The sequence below is a fragment of the Chelon labrosus genome (assembly GCF_963514085.1).
Source record: "Chelon labrosus genome assembly, chromosome: 2".
In the NCBI taxonomy this organism is placed as follows: domain Eukaryota; kingdom Metazoa; phylum Chordata; class Actinopteri; order Mugiliformes; family Mugilidae; genus Chelon; species Chelon labrosus.
This window is the reverse complement of record NC_140338.1, coordinates 22,598,882-22,613,708: the sequence shown is the minus strand read 5'-3', so window position 1 is coordinate 22,613,708 and position 14,827 is coordinate 22,598,882. Positions and strand designations below refer to the sequence as shown.

General features: G+C 40.1%; 1 protein-coding gene across 1 annotated transcript in view; it reads left to right on the top strand.

Annotated features, from left to right (window-relative positions):
- Positions 1-14,827, top strand: part of LOC311498661 (glutamate receptor 2-like) — a gene marked incomplete at its 3' end in the record, with an annotated part of 29,083 nt that overhangs the window by 5,636 nt on the left and 8,620 nt on the right. Inside the window, exons 2-13 of the mRNA XM_084559343.1 lie at positions 5,407-5,547; positions 6,032-6,271; positions 7,981-8,102; positions 8,617-8,691; positions 9,026-9,079; positions 9,564-9,722; positions 10,081-10,248; positions 10,895-10,999; positions 11,102-11,209; positions 11,756-11,819; positions 12,250-12,392; positions 13,902-14,117. Of these exons, the coding sequence (XP_084415469.1) occupies positions 5,407-5,547; positions 6,032-6,271; positions 7,981-8,102; positions 8,617-8,691; positions 9,026-9,079; positions 9,564-9,722; positions 10,081-10,248; positions 10,895-10,999; positions 11,102-11,209; positions 11,756-11,819; positions 12,250-12,392; positions 13,902-14,117 (1,595 nt within the window). The remainder of the gene's footprint in view (positions 1-5,406; positions 5,548-6,031; positions 6,272-7,980; positions 8,103-8,616; positions 8,692-9,025; positions 9,080-9,563; positions 9,723-10,080; positions 10,249-10,894; positions 11,000-11,101; positions 11,210-11,755; positions 11,820-12,249; positions 12,393-13,901; positions 14,118-14,827) is intronic.

The window sequence follows — 14,827 nt, the reverse complement described above, 5'->3', positions numbered from 1 at the left end:
CAGTTTGTTCCCTTATATGGTAATAAGCAACACCAAGATAAAAACTAAACTTAAAATCAAACTTTGAAAACTCCCCACTCTACTGTTTCTGTTCTCAAATTAATTTAAGTCTTGACACGGACTGCAGCCTAGCCTACACAATCTTATCATATGTCCTCTCCCTTCTTATAGTTGCACAATATTTTAAAAGTCTCGCTATTGTTGATAGTGTGATACTATTATCTTTGAGACTATACTGGCCAATCCTCCATTCAACAAAGCATTCTTGTGTTATCACCTGAAACAATGCCCTGTTTTCCACGACAGCGTGAAGGTTGCACAACACCAGGTGCTAGAAGTATATATATAAGGTTGTGTGTGCTTTGTGGACCACACACATCATCCAGGTTTTGTTAGAGATGGAGCGTATCTTCCTCCTGCTGTTGCTGGTTTCCAGCAGCTACTGTGCTGGGAATAGCAGCTACCCGGAGACGGAGGCCGACCTGTCAGTCTGTCAACCCAACACCTGCACCCTGCTCACCGAGGTGGCAGGCATGAAGGAGAAGCTGTCAGCCACGGCACAGACGCAAATCACACTTGAGCAAAGACTCAGTGACATGATGCAGAAGATGGCCACCGTGGAAGCCAACCTGCTCACCTACAAACAGCAGGCTGAGGAGCTCTGGCAGACTAACAAGGCTCAGGACGAGAAGCTGAAGACACTCGCTCGCACCACGTCTACAATGCCAATAAGGGCAGCCTTCACCGTCGCATTAGGAAACCCGGTGGGTCCGTTAGACCATGACACAGCACTGAAGTATCAGAGAATCCTCTCCAACATCGGCAGCGGCTACAATCCAGCCACCGGCATCTTCACCGCCATGGTGCGAGGCATGTACTACTTCAGCTACACCATATACAACAACAACACCGGTAATTCTAACTCAGTGACGTCACTGATGATGAACAGCCTGAGGGTGGTGTCTACCTGGGACTCGGAGGGACAAGATGTCCATGACAGCGCAACCAACGGGGCGGTGCTGCTGCTGGAGCGTGGAGACAGCGTGTTCGTGCAACTTTACGCCAACAGGGCTCTCTACGACGACATTAATTACTACAACACCTTCAGCGGTTTCCTGCTCTTCGCCATGTATTCACCATAGACTGCTTCTTTGAACACATCACGGACGATCATTAAATTATAAAGGGGGTAGAGATGATAAATTTCTTTCTTCTTGGTTTGTAAAAAGAATTCTTGAAGGCTAAATGACAACGAATGATTTCTAAAGGCGTAAACTTACCAAAGAGATTGGGCGAGTCTTCAACTTCGTCCATGGTATCTGTCAAATAAAAAAAAGAACAGTGGTTCAGCAACCAGATTTCTTTATTTATTTATTTTTGCCTGCAACATAAAATTCAATCAGCAATTATCTGGCAACACTAGCAATGAAAACACAGATTCTTGACCCTGCACTGTAGAAAATGATAATCAAAAACATTTTGCCCCACATTGTGACCTGAAATTGTAAAATGACTGCTACTTTCTAGGAGACATGGGTACTCTGTGGTCAGTTACATTGCTGTGTTGCCTACTTAAGTAGCTTCAAATGTAGAGTCCTCTATAGTCATTACTGAGTAGGAGATCATGTGATGTCCTGACTAATATAATAGTGGCCTTGTTTCTGATGACAAAAGCTCAAGGAGCATGTTCAGAGTTGTCAGTCACAGCAGCCAATAATCCTGCTTCACTGCCATACTTGCCTACATGGCCCAGTCTCAGCCTCTCCAATTAGGGCAAAGAAAAAAATGACCTAATTCTGACATCTACACCGCAAGTGCTACAGTTCTGCTTAGGCTGAATTTACTGAATATATTTGTTTTCTTCTTCTCCAATGCATATTTTGAAGTGATCGGAGAAGAATTGGATGGTAAACCGAGTGTTCCTGTGGATACGTCCTGAACAGCATTTAGCAATATTAACTATAAGTGTTCTCCAGCTCAACATTTAACTTTGTTACCACATCTAGACTAACGTTATGTCTGGATCCATGCTGCAGTATGACATTAATATTTTACACACTGCTCAACACTTTTCCCTGCACTGAACCAAGTCTGACATTAATGTTCCATTACCGTTACCTTGATCGTTTGGAAAAAGTAAAACAACAAGACATACGCGTTATGCTGTGTTCCAGAAAACTGGGAGGTCTGAAATTTCATACCTCCTACTATGAAATGTGCTGCAGCCTGACGTCACAGAACAATGTTTTTTTGGTCATACTAGATATCATCATATTACACAACATGACTTTTGCGTGAGGATATGTCGCTATAATCTCTCTACATAAAGTTATTAGATGAAGTGTAGCCTAAAAAAATAAAACAATGAACGCATCTGACAGAAAGAGAGCAGGTTTGTTGAGCATCTACCGTTAGCTTTCAGCTCAGAGAAAAATATATTACCTATTGCTGGTGGAAAAACTTTGGGAGACCTCAATTTCGATCATTGTCAGTTACTTCAGTAACTTATAAGTGACAGATGCATATATTTTTAAAATGGTTGAAGAAAATCAACGGCAAGAGCTATTTGGTTATTCTCAGGAGACGACTTTTATGTTTAATGTTACCATCTTGCAAGATTAAATTCATTCATTATTAATTTATTCATTCATTGTCAGTTACCTCTTATCCTCTGGGTTGGAAGGGGGGCTGGAGCCTGTGTCATTTGGACTAGTCACCAGTCTATCACAGGGCTAACTAAGATAGACAACCATTCACACTCACATGCACGTCTACGGCCAATTTAGAATCAGCAATTAACCAAACACAAACAACCACAAATCCCAAATCAGTGAGAAAAGGGAAAGGGGTGAGGTTTTAGAAAGTAAGAACGCTGTTCCTCAGTAAATACGTGTTCATCAGATTTGAATGTGTCCATGCAGTTTTCATTATTTTGTGCCAGCAAACTGACAAAATATACCATATTCTGCTCTGATCTGTTTCGTATAATGTTAAGGTTCAGTAACTCCCAGAATAGCAATCAGAGGATCTTAATCAACGGTTCAATGCAAAATATGTGATGCTGGTGACATGGTTCCATAGCTACATCGTACATATTTGAAAAATGTGTACGATGTAGCTATGTAGGTTTTGTTTGTAACTGATCAAATGATGGAAATACCTTATCGATGAATGTATCCGTAAGACAGTAAAAGTACTGTTGTACTGTCAAAGTGGTTTCAAAAGAATGACTTCAGTAGTTATAATTTAAACTCTGGAGAAAACTAGTCTACAATACATAAGCTTTTCTAGCTGTCAGAAAGGAGTGGGGCAACACAACATTTCTATATGTAGAAAAGAATAATAGAGTTATTAAATTAAATATTGGAATACATTTATATGAAAAAGATTGTTTGAGAAGATGGCCCCTTGAGACCAGGTTACTAATATTATTGAAATATTGAAATAATTTGTTCAAATGAGTATAACACAGAAGTTCTTGTGGGAACTGACTTAGAAAGCTAAATTTGATATGTGTTTATTTGGACAGTAAGTTGTTGGGTAATTATCCTGTTTCTTTTCGTTGGTGTTGGAAGTATTGAAATCAGCTTGTCAGAGACAGTGGTTGATTTGTTTAGTAATATTTAAAACTGTCTATAGTGAGTTGTTAGGGTCCTGGGCAGTGTATTGTGTTTATAGTTCTCAGACAGGAAGTGAAGGTCTAACAGTCACTACGGTGCCTATGACCTGCCTTATCTCTTTTCACTGTTGAGTTCGTCCAGAGACTGAGCCAATTACCAGCAACGGGCCAGGATAGAGCATGTGTAGCTAGCCTTAAGAGCTGCTAGGAGACATTTCTGTACCCCTGTGGGACATGGGCACATGTTTCCCAAGGTTGGAAAGAAAATGCTGCAGCTCATCTTTTAACAAAAAAAACACCCAGATGAGGGCATATCTCCCCAATCCTGGCCTCCCTTCACTGGCTCCCAGTACTTTTTAGGATTGACTTGAAGATTTTAGTGTTGGCTTATGAATCATTTAATGGTCTGGCTCCTACATATCTCTCTGATCTCCTACAACCACACGTCCCATTAAGGTCACTCAGGTCTGCAGACTGTCTCCTGGTTGTCCCTAGAACAAGGCTGAAGGACAAGGGGATCGTTCTTTCTCAGCTTGCTCCTGCACACTACCAGACACTGTCTGTTTTTAAATCCCTTCTTAAAACTCATTTTTATTCTTTGGCGTTTAATTCCGTTTGATTCCGTATATGCAGGTCTCTGGATTTCTCTGTGTCAAGTTTCCCAGTGCTGGCTCACAGTTCAGCTCTGCCTCGACATCTCCACAAATTAAAGATACATGATGAAACAAATTTGAAATTCTGTCTTTTTAAAAAGCAGAAATACGGCACCGTAAAATTCAAAATCACTCAGGATACTCTCTAAAAGGTTTCTGTGTACTGTACATCTGGGCTCGATATGTGTGCTTGCCAAATTTACCTGTGAAACATATAATTTTCACCACTTCTAACACACATAGACAATGTCATGAGTAGCCCAACGAAATATGATTGACAAGAAGGTACTGAAATATTTGACATGATCATGATTCTTTATTGTCTTTTACGGACAACTATTAATGCTCAGTTTAAATTTCTATAGTGCTACTACTAACAATGTCACAAGACAAAGACAAATGTTCTTTCCGCATATATGTAGTTAGCAAAATAAGAGATAAGTTGCAGGTTTGAAAAACTGAGGTGTTTTTCTGGTTTGCAAATCTGCACTGTGTCAGACTCACAAAGCACCAGCACCAGAACTGATCCTTTATATGAAATCTCTTAATCTAATCATAACCTCGCCTCGCTAATCTTAACAAATAGGCCCAGAGCTTCTGTTGACCTGTACACGAAAAAAGCTCAAGGCCACGCGTGTGTAACAGCCAGTGGAAATAAACACTTGTCAAAACTAAAGAGGTGTATGTCCTTTGTTTTGACGTGTTTTGACACTAAATACTTGTGTTTTGTTTATTTCCTCTGGCCTTTATGCACCCGGGGATGCTGCTATATTTGAACTAGACCATCTATAACTGTTGGATGTTTGAAAGTCTTCCGTACGGTGTGGTATATTGTTTGAATGACTGTAACTGACAACTATAGTATCTCAGTAGTTGCAGCAAGTGCTTGTACTGCAGAAACATTACTACCATCCTGCAATATTGGTACATTCACAGATCCTTGGCTCCTTACCATGGACTGTGTACTGGGTGTGCAGTAAACTCTCTATCTATCTATCTATCCATCTATCTATCTATCTATCTATCTATCTATGTAGTATTGCTTTTGAGGTTCATAGATGTGCTGTTTCTCTTCTTATTTTCCTGTTTTTGTCTGACCTCCATCCACTCTTTCTGTCTGTGTGTTTTTCATAGGTGGTCTGTTCCCGAGGGGTGCAGATCAGGAGTATAGTGCATTCAGAGTTGGAATGTTTCAATTTGGGATGACAGATTTCAGACTGACTCCGCATATAGATAACCTGGAGGTAGCCAACAGCTTTGCTGTTACTAACTGCTGTAAGTATACTTGTCCTATTTTACATGTTATTACAATTTTTATCAAATACTATTTTTTTTTTTTTTTTTTTTTTTTTTGCTGTGCAGTGTCTCCAATTTAGTAGACTATTACAACGGCACTTATTGCTCTTCTTTACATTAACTGGTATTTTCAGTGTGTTGCTGACTGGGGGTTATTATACTTATAATAATTGTCATAATAAAATATGGTATTGTATCTTCTGGATGTGCCACTTGTTAAAAGCCCCTTGTGATTGAAGAACCTCCTGCATCAATATGCAGATTTTCACCACAGTGCAGACACATACTGTATAGTGTAAATATATTGACTTTAAACTGTAATATGGATTATCAGATATGTAACTGGCTTAACAGTTAAATGTTATTTTAACTTTATCCCAGTATTACACATACGTCCTGTGTTCTCTGTTTGTCTGTTCCTTGAAATGTCTTATTAAGATCTTTCTTTGTCTCCTTCTCCTAGTTTGCTCCCAGTTCTCTCGAGGCGTCTACGCCATTTTTGGCTTCTATGACAAGAAGTCGGTCAACACCATCACATCGTTTTGTGAAACACTACATGTCTCCTTCATCACACCTTCTTTCCCAGCGGAAGGAATGAATCAGTTTGTTCTCCAAATGAGGCCGGACATCAAGGGGCCGCTAGTTTCACTGGTGGAGTACTACAAATGGGAAAGGTTTGCCTATCTGTACGACAGTGATAGAGGTAAGATTCACGTTCGTTATGGCATAGACACTGCTGTTGTTTCATTTCAAACACAATATCCATTCATTTTGAGCAGCAGTGTAAATAATTACGATAAAACAAGGGGTGTGAATACAGGAAAGACTGTAAAATACAGATAATATGCAGTACAGACACAAGCTACAAAGTACACAGTACAAAAACACAACATAAAATATAGAAGAAAAGGTCAATATAACGAGATCAAATGCAGAAAACACGTGGGCCTCATGGGTAGCTGTGACTCACATGCAGGGTTCCCACGGGTCCTGGAAAACCTGGAAAACCTGGAAAATGATTGACCAATTTTCCAGTCATGGAAAACATATGGAAAATGAGAAAAAAGGTCAAACGTCCTGGAAATTATTAAATTATCCTGGAAAATTATTTATCCTCCCCCTGCCTTCTGAGCGAATGCAAATGGGTTAAAAGTCATGCGCATGCATGTCTTCTGGGCAACATAAGGCACAGCGCAGCGCCCCACGTGACACTACCAGCAAATCAAATTTGATTTTGTCGCTAGCTTTAGCACAGAATTTCTGGCTTTAGCGACTTTTCAGATCCCGCTCCTAGAGACAAAACTCGGGACTACCGTAAGTTGAAAAGTGCCAGTGTTGCTAGTATCATTGAGCGGGACAGGGGAATGTATTAGTGTATGACATGATAACTTGTCTCTGTAGCAGCTGAAAATGTCCTGGAAAAGTCCTGGAAAATAATTTCAGGTTAGGAGTGGGAACCCTGACATGGTAGAGCGAGTTGTTGGTGATATATTAAATGATATGTATGTGAGTGTATGTGTGTGAATAGGTGAATGAGAAATGCCTTGAGTAGCTCTGAGATAGAAAAGCGCAGTGAATGGAAAACCTTGGGGGTCAACGGATTGGAGACTGTTGGGAGACTTTTGAAATAGAACAATATTGTGACATTGTACGGTGGCGTACTGTCTCCTAATCAGTGAATTCTTATACATTTAACTATACTATGTAATATGCAACAACAACGCTGTAAAGAAAATATAGGACATACAAGTATGCGTAAGTTCAAATGCAAAAACAAGCACTGAATTTACAAATTAGAATACACTATCAGACACAGAAACTTGCTGCAAATACAGAACCACTGAATATCTCAAATTTAACATCTCAGTATTGAGCAATTCATGAAATATTCCTGGTGGCATCCACCCTATGAAATGCAGATTAGGTACATTTATGGTTTCTGTTTCCTTTGTTGTCCTCCTTCACACATGTTGTAAGTTACCGTCTGTTTGTATAAAGCCCAAGATGGCGCTTAAGAAATAAGACGTAGACAGTGTGGACAGCAAGCCTTTCCTCCACACACACAGAACTTTCTGGCAAGAGGAAATGCGGAGGAATCTGTTTTTCCACCATCAGCGGCTGGTGCAATGATGTGACTGGGATTCTGCAACACTGTTCTCTTTTCATTTTGAAAATTTCACATGTTGAAAGCTGAATCCAAACAAAATTCATAAGGAATCAGAAAGAGTTTGGTTTGGACTGGGAAATGCGATTTTCACACTGAAATTATGTCGAACTTAACCTGTTATGCATTGAAAGGTGGAATATTTCTGATTTATCTTAACTGTCCTCTTATACCCCTCCACACTGCAAAAACTAAATGAGTATTTTCATAGCTCTTACCATGTCATCTGAGTATTTGTCTGTTTGTAGGTCTTTCTACCCTTCAGATGATACTGGATACTGCAGCAGAGAAAAAATGGGTCGTCACAGCGATAAATGTTGGAAACCTGAAAGACGAGAGAAAGGATGAAGCGTACCGCTCGCTATTTCAGGTACGATGAGTCTATTTTTACACAGCAGGCATTATGGGCAAAAAGGTGGTGAATCTCATTCACTACCACAAATTTCAAAGTTCAGTCATGACGACCGTTCTGTTGCATACAGTACAGCCACTCTCTTTTGTGCATGCCATTATTAATTCAAGTTTCTGGATTTATCACTAGAAAATGTAGTCTTTGTATTTGTATATCATCGAAACAAATCAGAGTTGCGTTGAATAAAAATACAGTAATATAATTAGTGACAGCTTACAACGTATTTTCCAAAAAGCCCCAAGATATTAGAACGTTGTATATGTCAGTTTCTGTTTAGGTTTTCATTACGATACTGTATGAACTGTGCAGCGAGCAACGAAGTGAATGTTTTTTCCAATTTCTAGCTTCTGTCATTTTTGGGAGGTCTATGTTGATACATACACCTACCCCCTCGGGCCTACATTTCCCTCAGTAGGCCCACACAGTATTGAACACTTTGATGCTGAGTACTATGTTTATGTGTGTTTTTTAGGACCTAGAGATCCGTAAGCAACGGCGCATTGTCCTGGACTGCGAACAAGACAAAGTCAAAGACATTATGGAACAGGTTGATTTCAGTCTTCTTATTAATGTCCCACTAACAGTATAGTAAGTAATAATATCCACATAAAAGCTTCTAAAAACATCTTCTAAAAAAGTGCTGAAGAGCCGTCCTGTACATTATATTCTATGATGCCATTTACAACCGCCTCCCTACCTATGCAGTGCTCTTATTGCCTTATAACCATATAAAACCTATTTTAATTATCATAAACTACAATGGTAATTCTTCTTAGATCATAACAAGCAGACCTGGAAATAATTGTCCACAGTGGACAATAACAGGCTGATAAATGTGTCCAAGTTTAATCCTGACACATCTTGTTCTCTTTCCCCATCAGGTGATCACAATAGGCAGGCATGTGAAGGGATACCACTATATCATTGCAAACTTGGTGAGTACTTGTCCTGTTTTTAAATGAGCCATGACCAAATACTGCTTCTGAATGGCTGACAAATGACAATACGGTTAATAGGCCTGATATTTTCAACAGGCCCTCTGGTTCCACTCGAGGTCCATTAACAGGTTTAACAGTTTGGCAGAGCAGACCTTCACAAATACAGCAGCCAGCAGGGAAAAGGATTTACTAAATGATAACAAGCCTGCGGCAATAATTCTTAATTATCTTATGGCCGACTTTATACAGCAGCAGTGTTCACTGAGTGGGTTGTTGCCCAAAGGTCCATTCTGCATTGATTGTGAGTAAGTGGGTCATCTTAAAAAATAAAGTAGTGGTAGTCTGTAGACAGATGGCGATGCCTGCATAGCCCAAGGGTCCATCTTGTCACAGGGAAGAAAAATGGGTGCGCACAAAAACATAAACATAAATAAAAAGCCAGCAGTTTAAATGTGTTTCTTTGTTGTCGATCTTGTTCCAGGGTTTCGTGGATGGCGATCTCACTAAAATACAATATGGAGGCGCAAATGTTTCCGGCTTTCAGATAGTAGATTTTGATGATCCTGTCGTCGCAAAGTTTGACCAGCGCTGGGAAGCTTTGGAAGAGAAGGAGTATCCTGGAGCTGATACACGGATCAGAGTAAGTTTAGACATGTATTATGAATTCATATTCAGTGGGTTTAATTTGTTCCAGGAAAGACATATGCTGTGTGGGAAGGAATCAGATTGAATTATTGCACTACTGAGTCGCAGAAGCTTAAAATAAATAATGCAACTCATCTCTTCCTGCTGTGCTCCAAATTCTAATTTGTTTTTTGGGACAAACTGTGGTGCAAGTCCCATTTTAGCAGACTCTTGTCTGGTTGGACCTTTGTCTTTTCATTTTCCTGCTTTCTTCTTCCATATTTCCTGGCTCTGTCTAATGCCACAGTAAAACAGAGAAACTGTTCCCGCCCAAACAATATTCTTTGCTAATGTTTCTGTGTTGTGTCTTCCAGTACACCTCAGCCCTCACCTATGATGCTGTCCATGTGATGACGGAGGCGTTCCGCTTCCTGCACAAGCAGAGAATAGACATGAGTCGACGCGGCAACAGTGGGGACTGTTTGGCCAATCCAGCTGTGCCTTGGGCTCAAGGAGTGGAGATAGAACGTGCCCTCAAACAGGTAACCATTGCAATGTCCTCAATAAAAGACGGACTGACCCAGTTCTGTATAAAACAAGCCAGAGGAGACGTAAGGACGCTTGCTTGTTCAAAGCTATTTTAGGCTGTGTAAGGACCTATTTCAACCAAGGAACTAGCTGTTATTTAACTATTTTGTTTCAGTGGTATAGCTGCATTGTCTGGGATTCATCTTTCTCAGCTGTCTGTTATCAAAGTTCTGTAGTTGTGGTTTCTCTGTGTTCCCTCTGGACCTGAGTTAGGTTTAGACACCAAAACTACTTGATGAAGTTCAGTAAAAGATCATGGGTTTGGGTCAAAATAGACATGATTAAAGGAAACCTCTTGAACCTCAAAAATGAGTGACGGTGATGACAATGAGAAAAGTACATTTGGTTATGGTGTCTGCTATTGTCACGGGTGGGCCAGTTGCAAACCTGTGAATCCCAGCACTGAAACCAAAGAGCATCTTAAGATAAAATGTATGGTGAAAAGAGATTTGTGTGACAGTTTACACAAAGTGATTTCACTCACTTGTGAAAAAGTCTAAAATTCAGGGTAGTTTCTTTTGCTATTTTTTGTTATGTACTAATTACTGTCACAACTGGCTATTATGCTTTCACTATACGAGTACTGTGATGTGTATTTAGGTGCGTGTAGATGGTTTAACAGGGAACATTCAGTTCGACCAGTACGGGAAGAGAATCAACTACTCAGTGACAATCATGGAGCTGAAGAGCAATGGGCCCATTAAGGTAACTGAAGAATCCGTTTGAAGTAACGAACACCATGAGAGCATCTGGCTGCATGTATGTGGGAGATACATATATAACCTGTGTGTATGTGTGTCTTCTTAGATTGGCTATTGGAATGAGGTGGATAAGATGGTGGTGACAAAGTCAGACCTTTACCCTAATGACACCACGGGAATGGAAAACAAGACAGTCATTGTTACAACTATACTGGTAAGGTGAATGGCATGATGACAGCCCACTGAATATCCAGTCAAACAAAGGACTCAAGCTAATGGTAGAATTTAACACTTTAGCCAGTAATCTAAATTAACGAAAAACTGTCTTATTTTATGCAAAAGCACAATAAGCAAATAAATTCTAAATACGTTCAGATTTATTTCTTTACATTCTGTAGTTTATTTAAAACAGCATTTTATTGTCTCTCACTCTAGTATCAATGTGGTTCATGCATCAGTAAAAAGATTTGTTTTACTGATGCATTACATTTTTTCTCAAGCTCAGGGTGTCTAATATTGGGGATTTAAATTCGTTTTGGATGATAAATTACAACCGTGGAGCAGAAACAGATGTAAGCATGGTAGAATTTTGTGGAAAGGCTGTATTTTCTCTATTTACATTCAAAACTGAAATGAGCAAAATTGAAAGTGAGTTCACAAAGTCACTTTGGCAATCTGGAAAGCATATTATTCGAAGTAAAGCCCGTCATAACCGTATTACAAGAAAAAGCCCAATTCACTGTTTTGTTTGTTTATGTAGGAAGCTCCCTACGTGATGCTAAAGAAGAATGCTGAACTGTTTCAAGACAATGATCGTTATGAAGGTATGTTATGTTAGGTGCTGAATGAGTGTGATTAAGAGTACGCATTGTATTTGAAAATGCACAGGAAAGTTGATTGGATGTTGCTTTGTAGTACAATGACCCAAAATATTCAGGACATCCAGGAGTTGTTAAAGGTTAAGAAGTGCCCCAAATGCATGCTTGATCTCAAACAGATCTACAATTAGAAGTTTATTTAGTTTCTAAATATTAAATATATAGAAGAGAATTAGGAGATTAGGGCCACTGAAAAAATACACAATTTCACAGTTCTTACATTAACCTAATTTACTACAAAACTACATCTTGATTTGTTTGTTGCAATTGTTCGCAAAATTAACAAAACTTAACTATACAGGACATAACTCTTCATCCATGTGTGTGGCTTTTTTGTCACATTTCTTTTGTTTTTGCTATTTTCTACTGATAACAGGTTACTGCGTTGACCTGGCTGCAGAGATAGCAAAGCATTGTGCTATACGTTACCAGCTAAGGATTGTGGGAGATGGCAAATATGGAGCGAGAGATGCAGAAACCAAGATCTGGAATGGGATGGTTGGGGAGCTGGTGTATGGGGTAAGATATAATAATGTCACACACACACTTGTATGGTGTACCGTATGCATGTATGTATTCAAGTTCCATCAGGGAAGTTGAATCTACTCTCCAGGAATTGTAAGGATTTCAGTTTAGCACTACTATACAATATGCAACCTTGACTAGGTTGCATATTCAGTGCAATATCACTATACTATCAGATGCAAGACTTCCATCCTGTAGGCTGTCTCATTGTTGTCAGATATCAGTCATACTGTGGTGGTGTCACTAACAACTTTAATAGTGGCATACACAGGTTTATTATTTGCAAGGAGGCTGAGGATGGCAGTTACGACCATCGTCAACTGGCTCGCAACAAAGTGATCTAACACAAACAAAAGTTGCTTTAAACTTTATCTTATTAACAAAAAGCAGAGGTTCCTCGCTCTGTTTACAGGAGGGAGAGATATTCACCTGAGACCATGATTAACCTTCCTCTACCTGTCTTGACCCGCAGGGGGAAAATAACTGGAGCCTGTAACAGTGCAGCGGTATTAGGTGTAAAGTGCAACCGTATGTCCCAGGGGGCGAAGCTCCATCCTATCCTCTCAATTCTGACCATGATGGAGGAGAGCCGTTTTCCAGAGCTTAGCCATTTGAACAGGCTGTTGTCAGGGTGTTCTTGATGATCCCCTGTGCCCTGGTCCTGCATCACCTGGTGTAAATAGGAGCGGTGCAGATCCGGTGATACACTTTGTGCATCTGATGACTCTGCAGAGCTCATTCTTGGCCTGGCATCTGCCGCTTCCGTATCAGGCAGACCTGCTGCCAGAGAGCACGCGCTGAATGACTCACAGTCATAACAGGTAGTGGTGTAGAAGGTATTACACAGCACTGAGAACCCAGGACATTTTCATTTTCCTTCTCTGCCTGAGGTGGTAGCTGCCTTCTTTACTACTACAAGTACTTGAACATGTGCACACCAGGGTACTTGTACCCGCTCACTCTCTCAGCTGGAGTCCTGTCTTAAGCTGAGGTTCCACCATGTCCTTTTTTTTGGAGATGTTCAGATCCAAGTTGTTGTCTCTTGATCAGTACGTTTTGAATGGGAAGTAAAGAGATGACATTGTCTTTTTGGCTGTTCACTACACGCTCTGTACACTCTCTGTATCTTAATGTGGCTTTGTGACACATTCATTGTTTCAGGTATGCATTTAAGTAAGTGATTTTTATGCAAAGAAATTAATTACGTTATGTTTTACATATGTTGAATACACAAACAGGGATACGTAGTCATAATTTGTCATAGGCAGCATTTCACAAGTTTTATAAAACTTCTCCTACCTTATTAATTTAGAAAAGTCTTCAGTGACTGTTCCTTCCCCTTAAGTACTTTGCAGTATATGAGATCCGTGCTCTGCCTATCAATTATCTGCCCAGCTTGATATCGATTGCAAGGGCATCTCATTGACTTTTGTGTTTAATTCACCTTCTCAACACAGCTGAAGTCTATTGTCAAGCAGCCACTCTTTCTTTGTTCTCCAACAGAAAGCAGATATAGCAGTCGCTCCCCTGACGATCACTCTCGTCCGTGAAGAGGTTATAGATTTCTCCAAACCCTTCATGTCCTTGGGAATCTCCATCATGATCAAGAAGCCGCAGAAATCCAAACCAGGAGTCTTCTCCTTTCTGGACCCTCTGGCCTATGAAATCTGGATGTGCATTGTATTTGCCTACATAGGAGTTAGTGTTGTACTATTTCTGGTAAGTGAACTTGTTTGTATTGCTGTGCATGCACAAATATTATGTATGAAATGTACTGAATGAGTGCCGTTAGAGCCTAACACTGACTCTAGATCTAGAAAATGTATGGGAAAAGGAAACACTGTCAGATTGTTTCCCAGACTCATGTCTACATCAATGGGAAGTTGAGGATGAACAGTCATCAACACTGGACCTGTAGCTGGGCTGTAGGCTGCTCCAGCTCCAAGATGGCTACTGAACCATCCACACAAAATAGTGCAAAAATATAATGATCCTGTTCTTGTACAGGAGGATCAGGAGGAAATACTAGAGACTCATCTCACTCGAGTGCTGTGTGAGATTGGTTTCACACCAGCTTTTTCTCCTAAACAAGTAGCAGAGCTCACCTTATTGGGTCAAATCAGTATCAGTGGTATTGGATATAACAGCCTTACAGACTTGACAGCTTCCTGATCCCAACTGAGTGTATGACAATCAACTATTAGGTGACAAGGCCCTTTCTAAAAATAACAAATCCTCTTCCATTGATAGCTTTAGCAACCCTTGGAACAAGGGAAGAAGAAACAGGACATCCAGCAGTGGTGACATGCATGAGACAATGTTCATTTACATATGGAGGAAGTCCTGATGGAGAGATACAAAATACATGACTGGGAGCTGTGAACCACAGGGATGACACTGAGGGTCTCATCCATTGTGTAACAGACCAC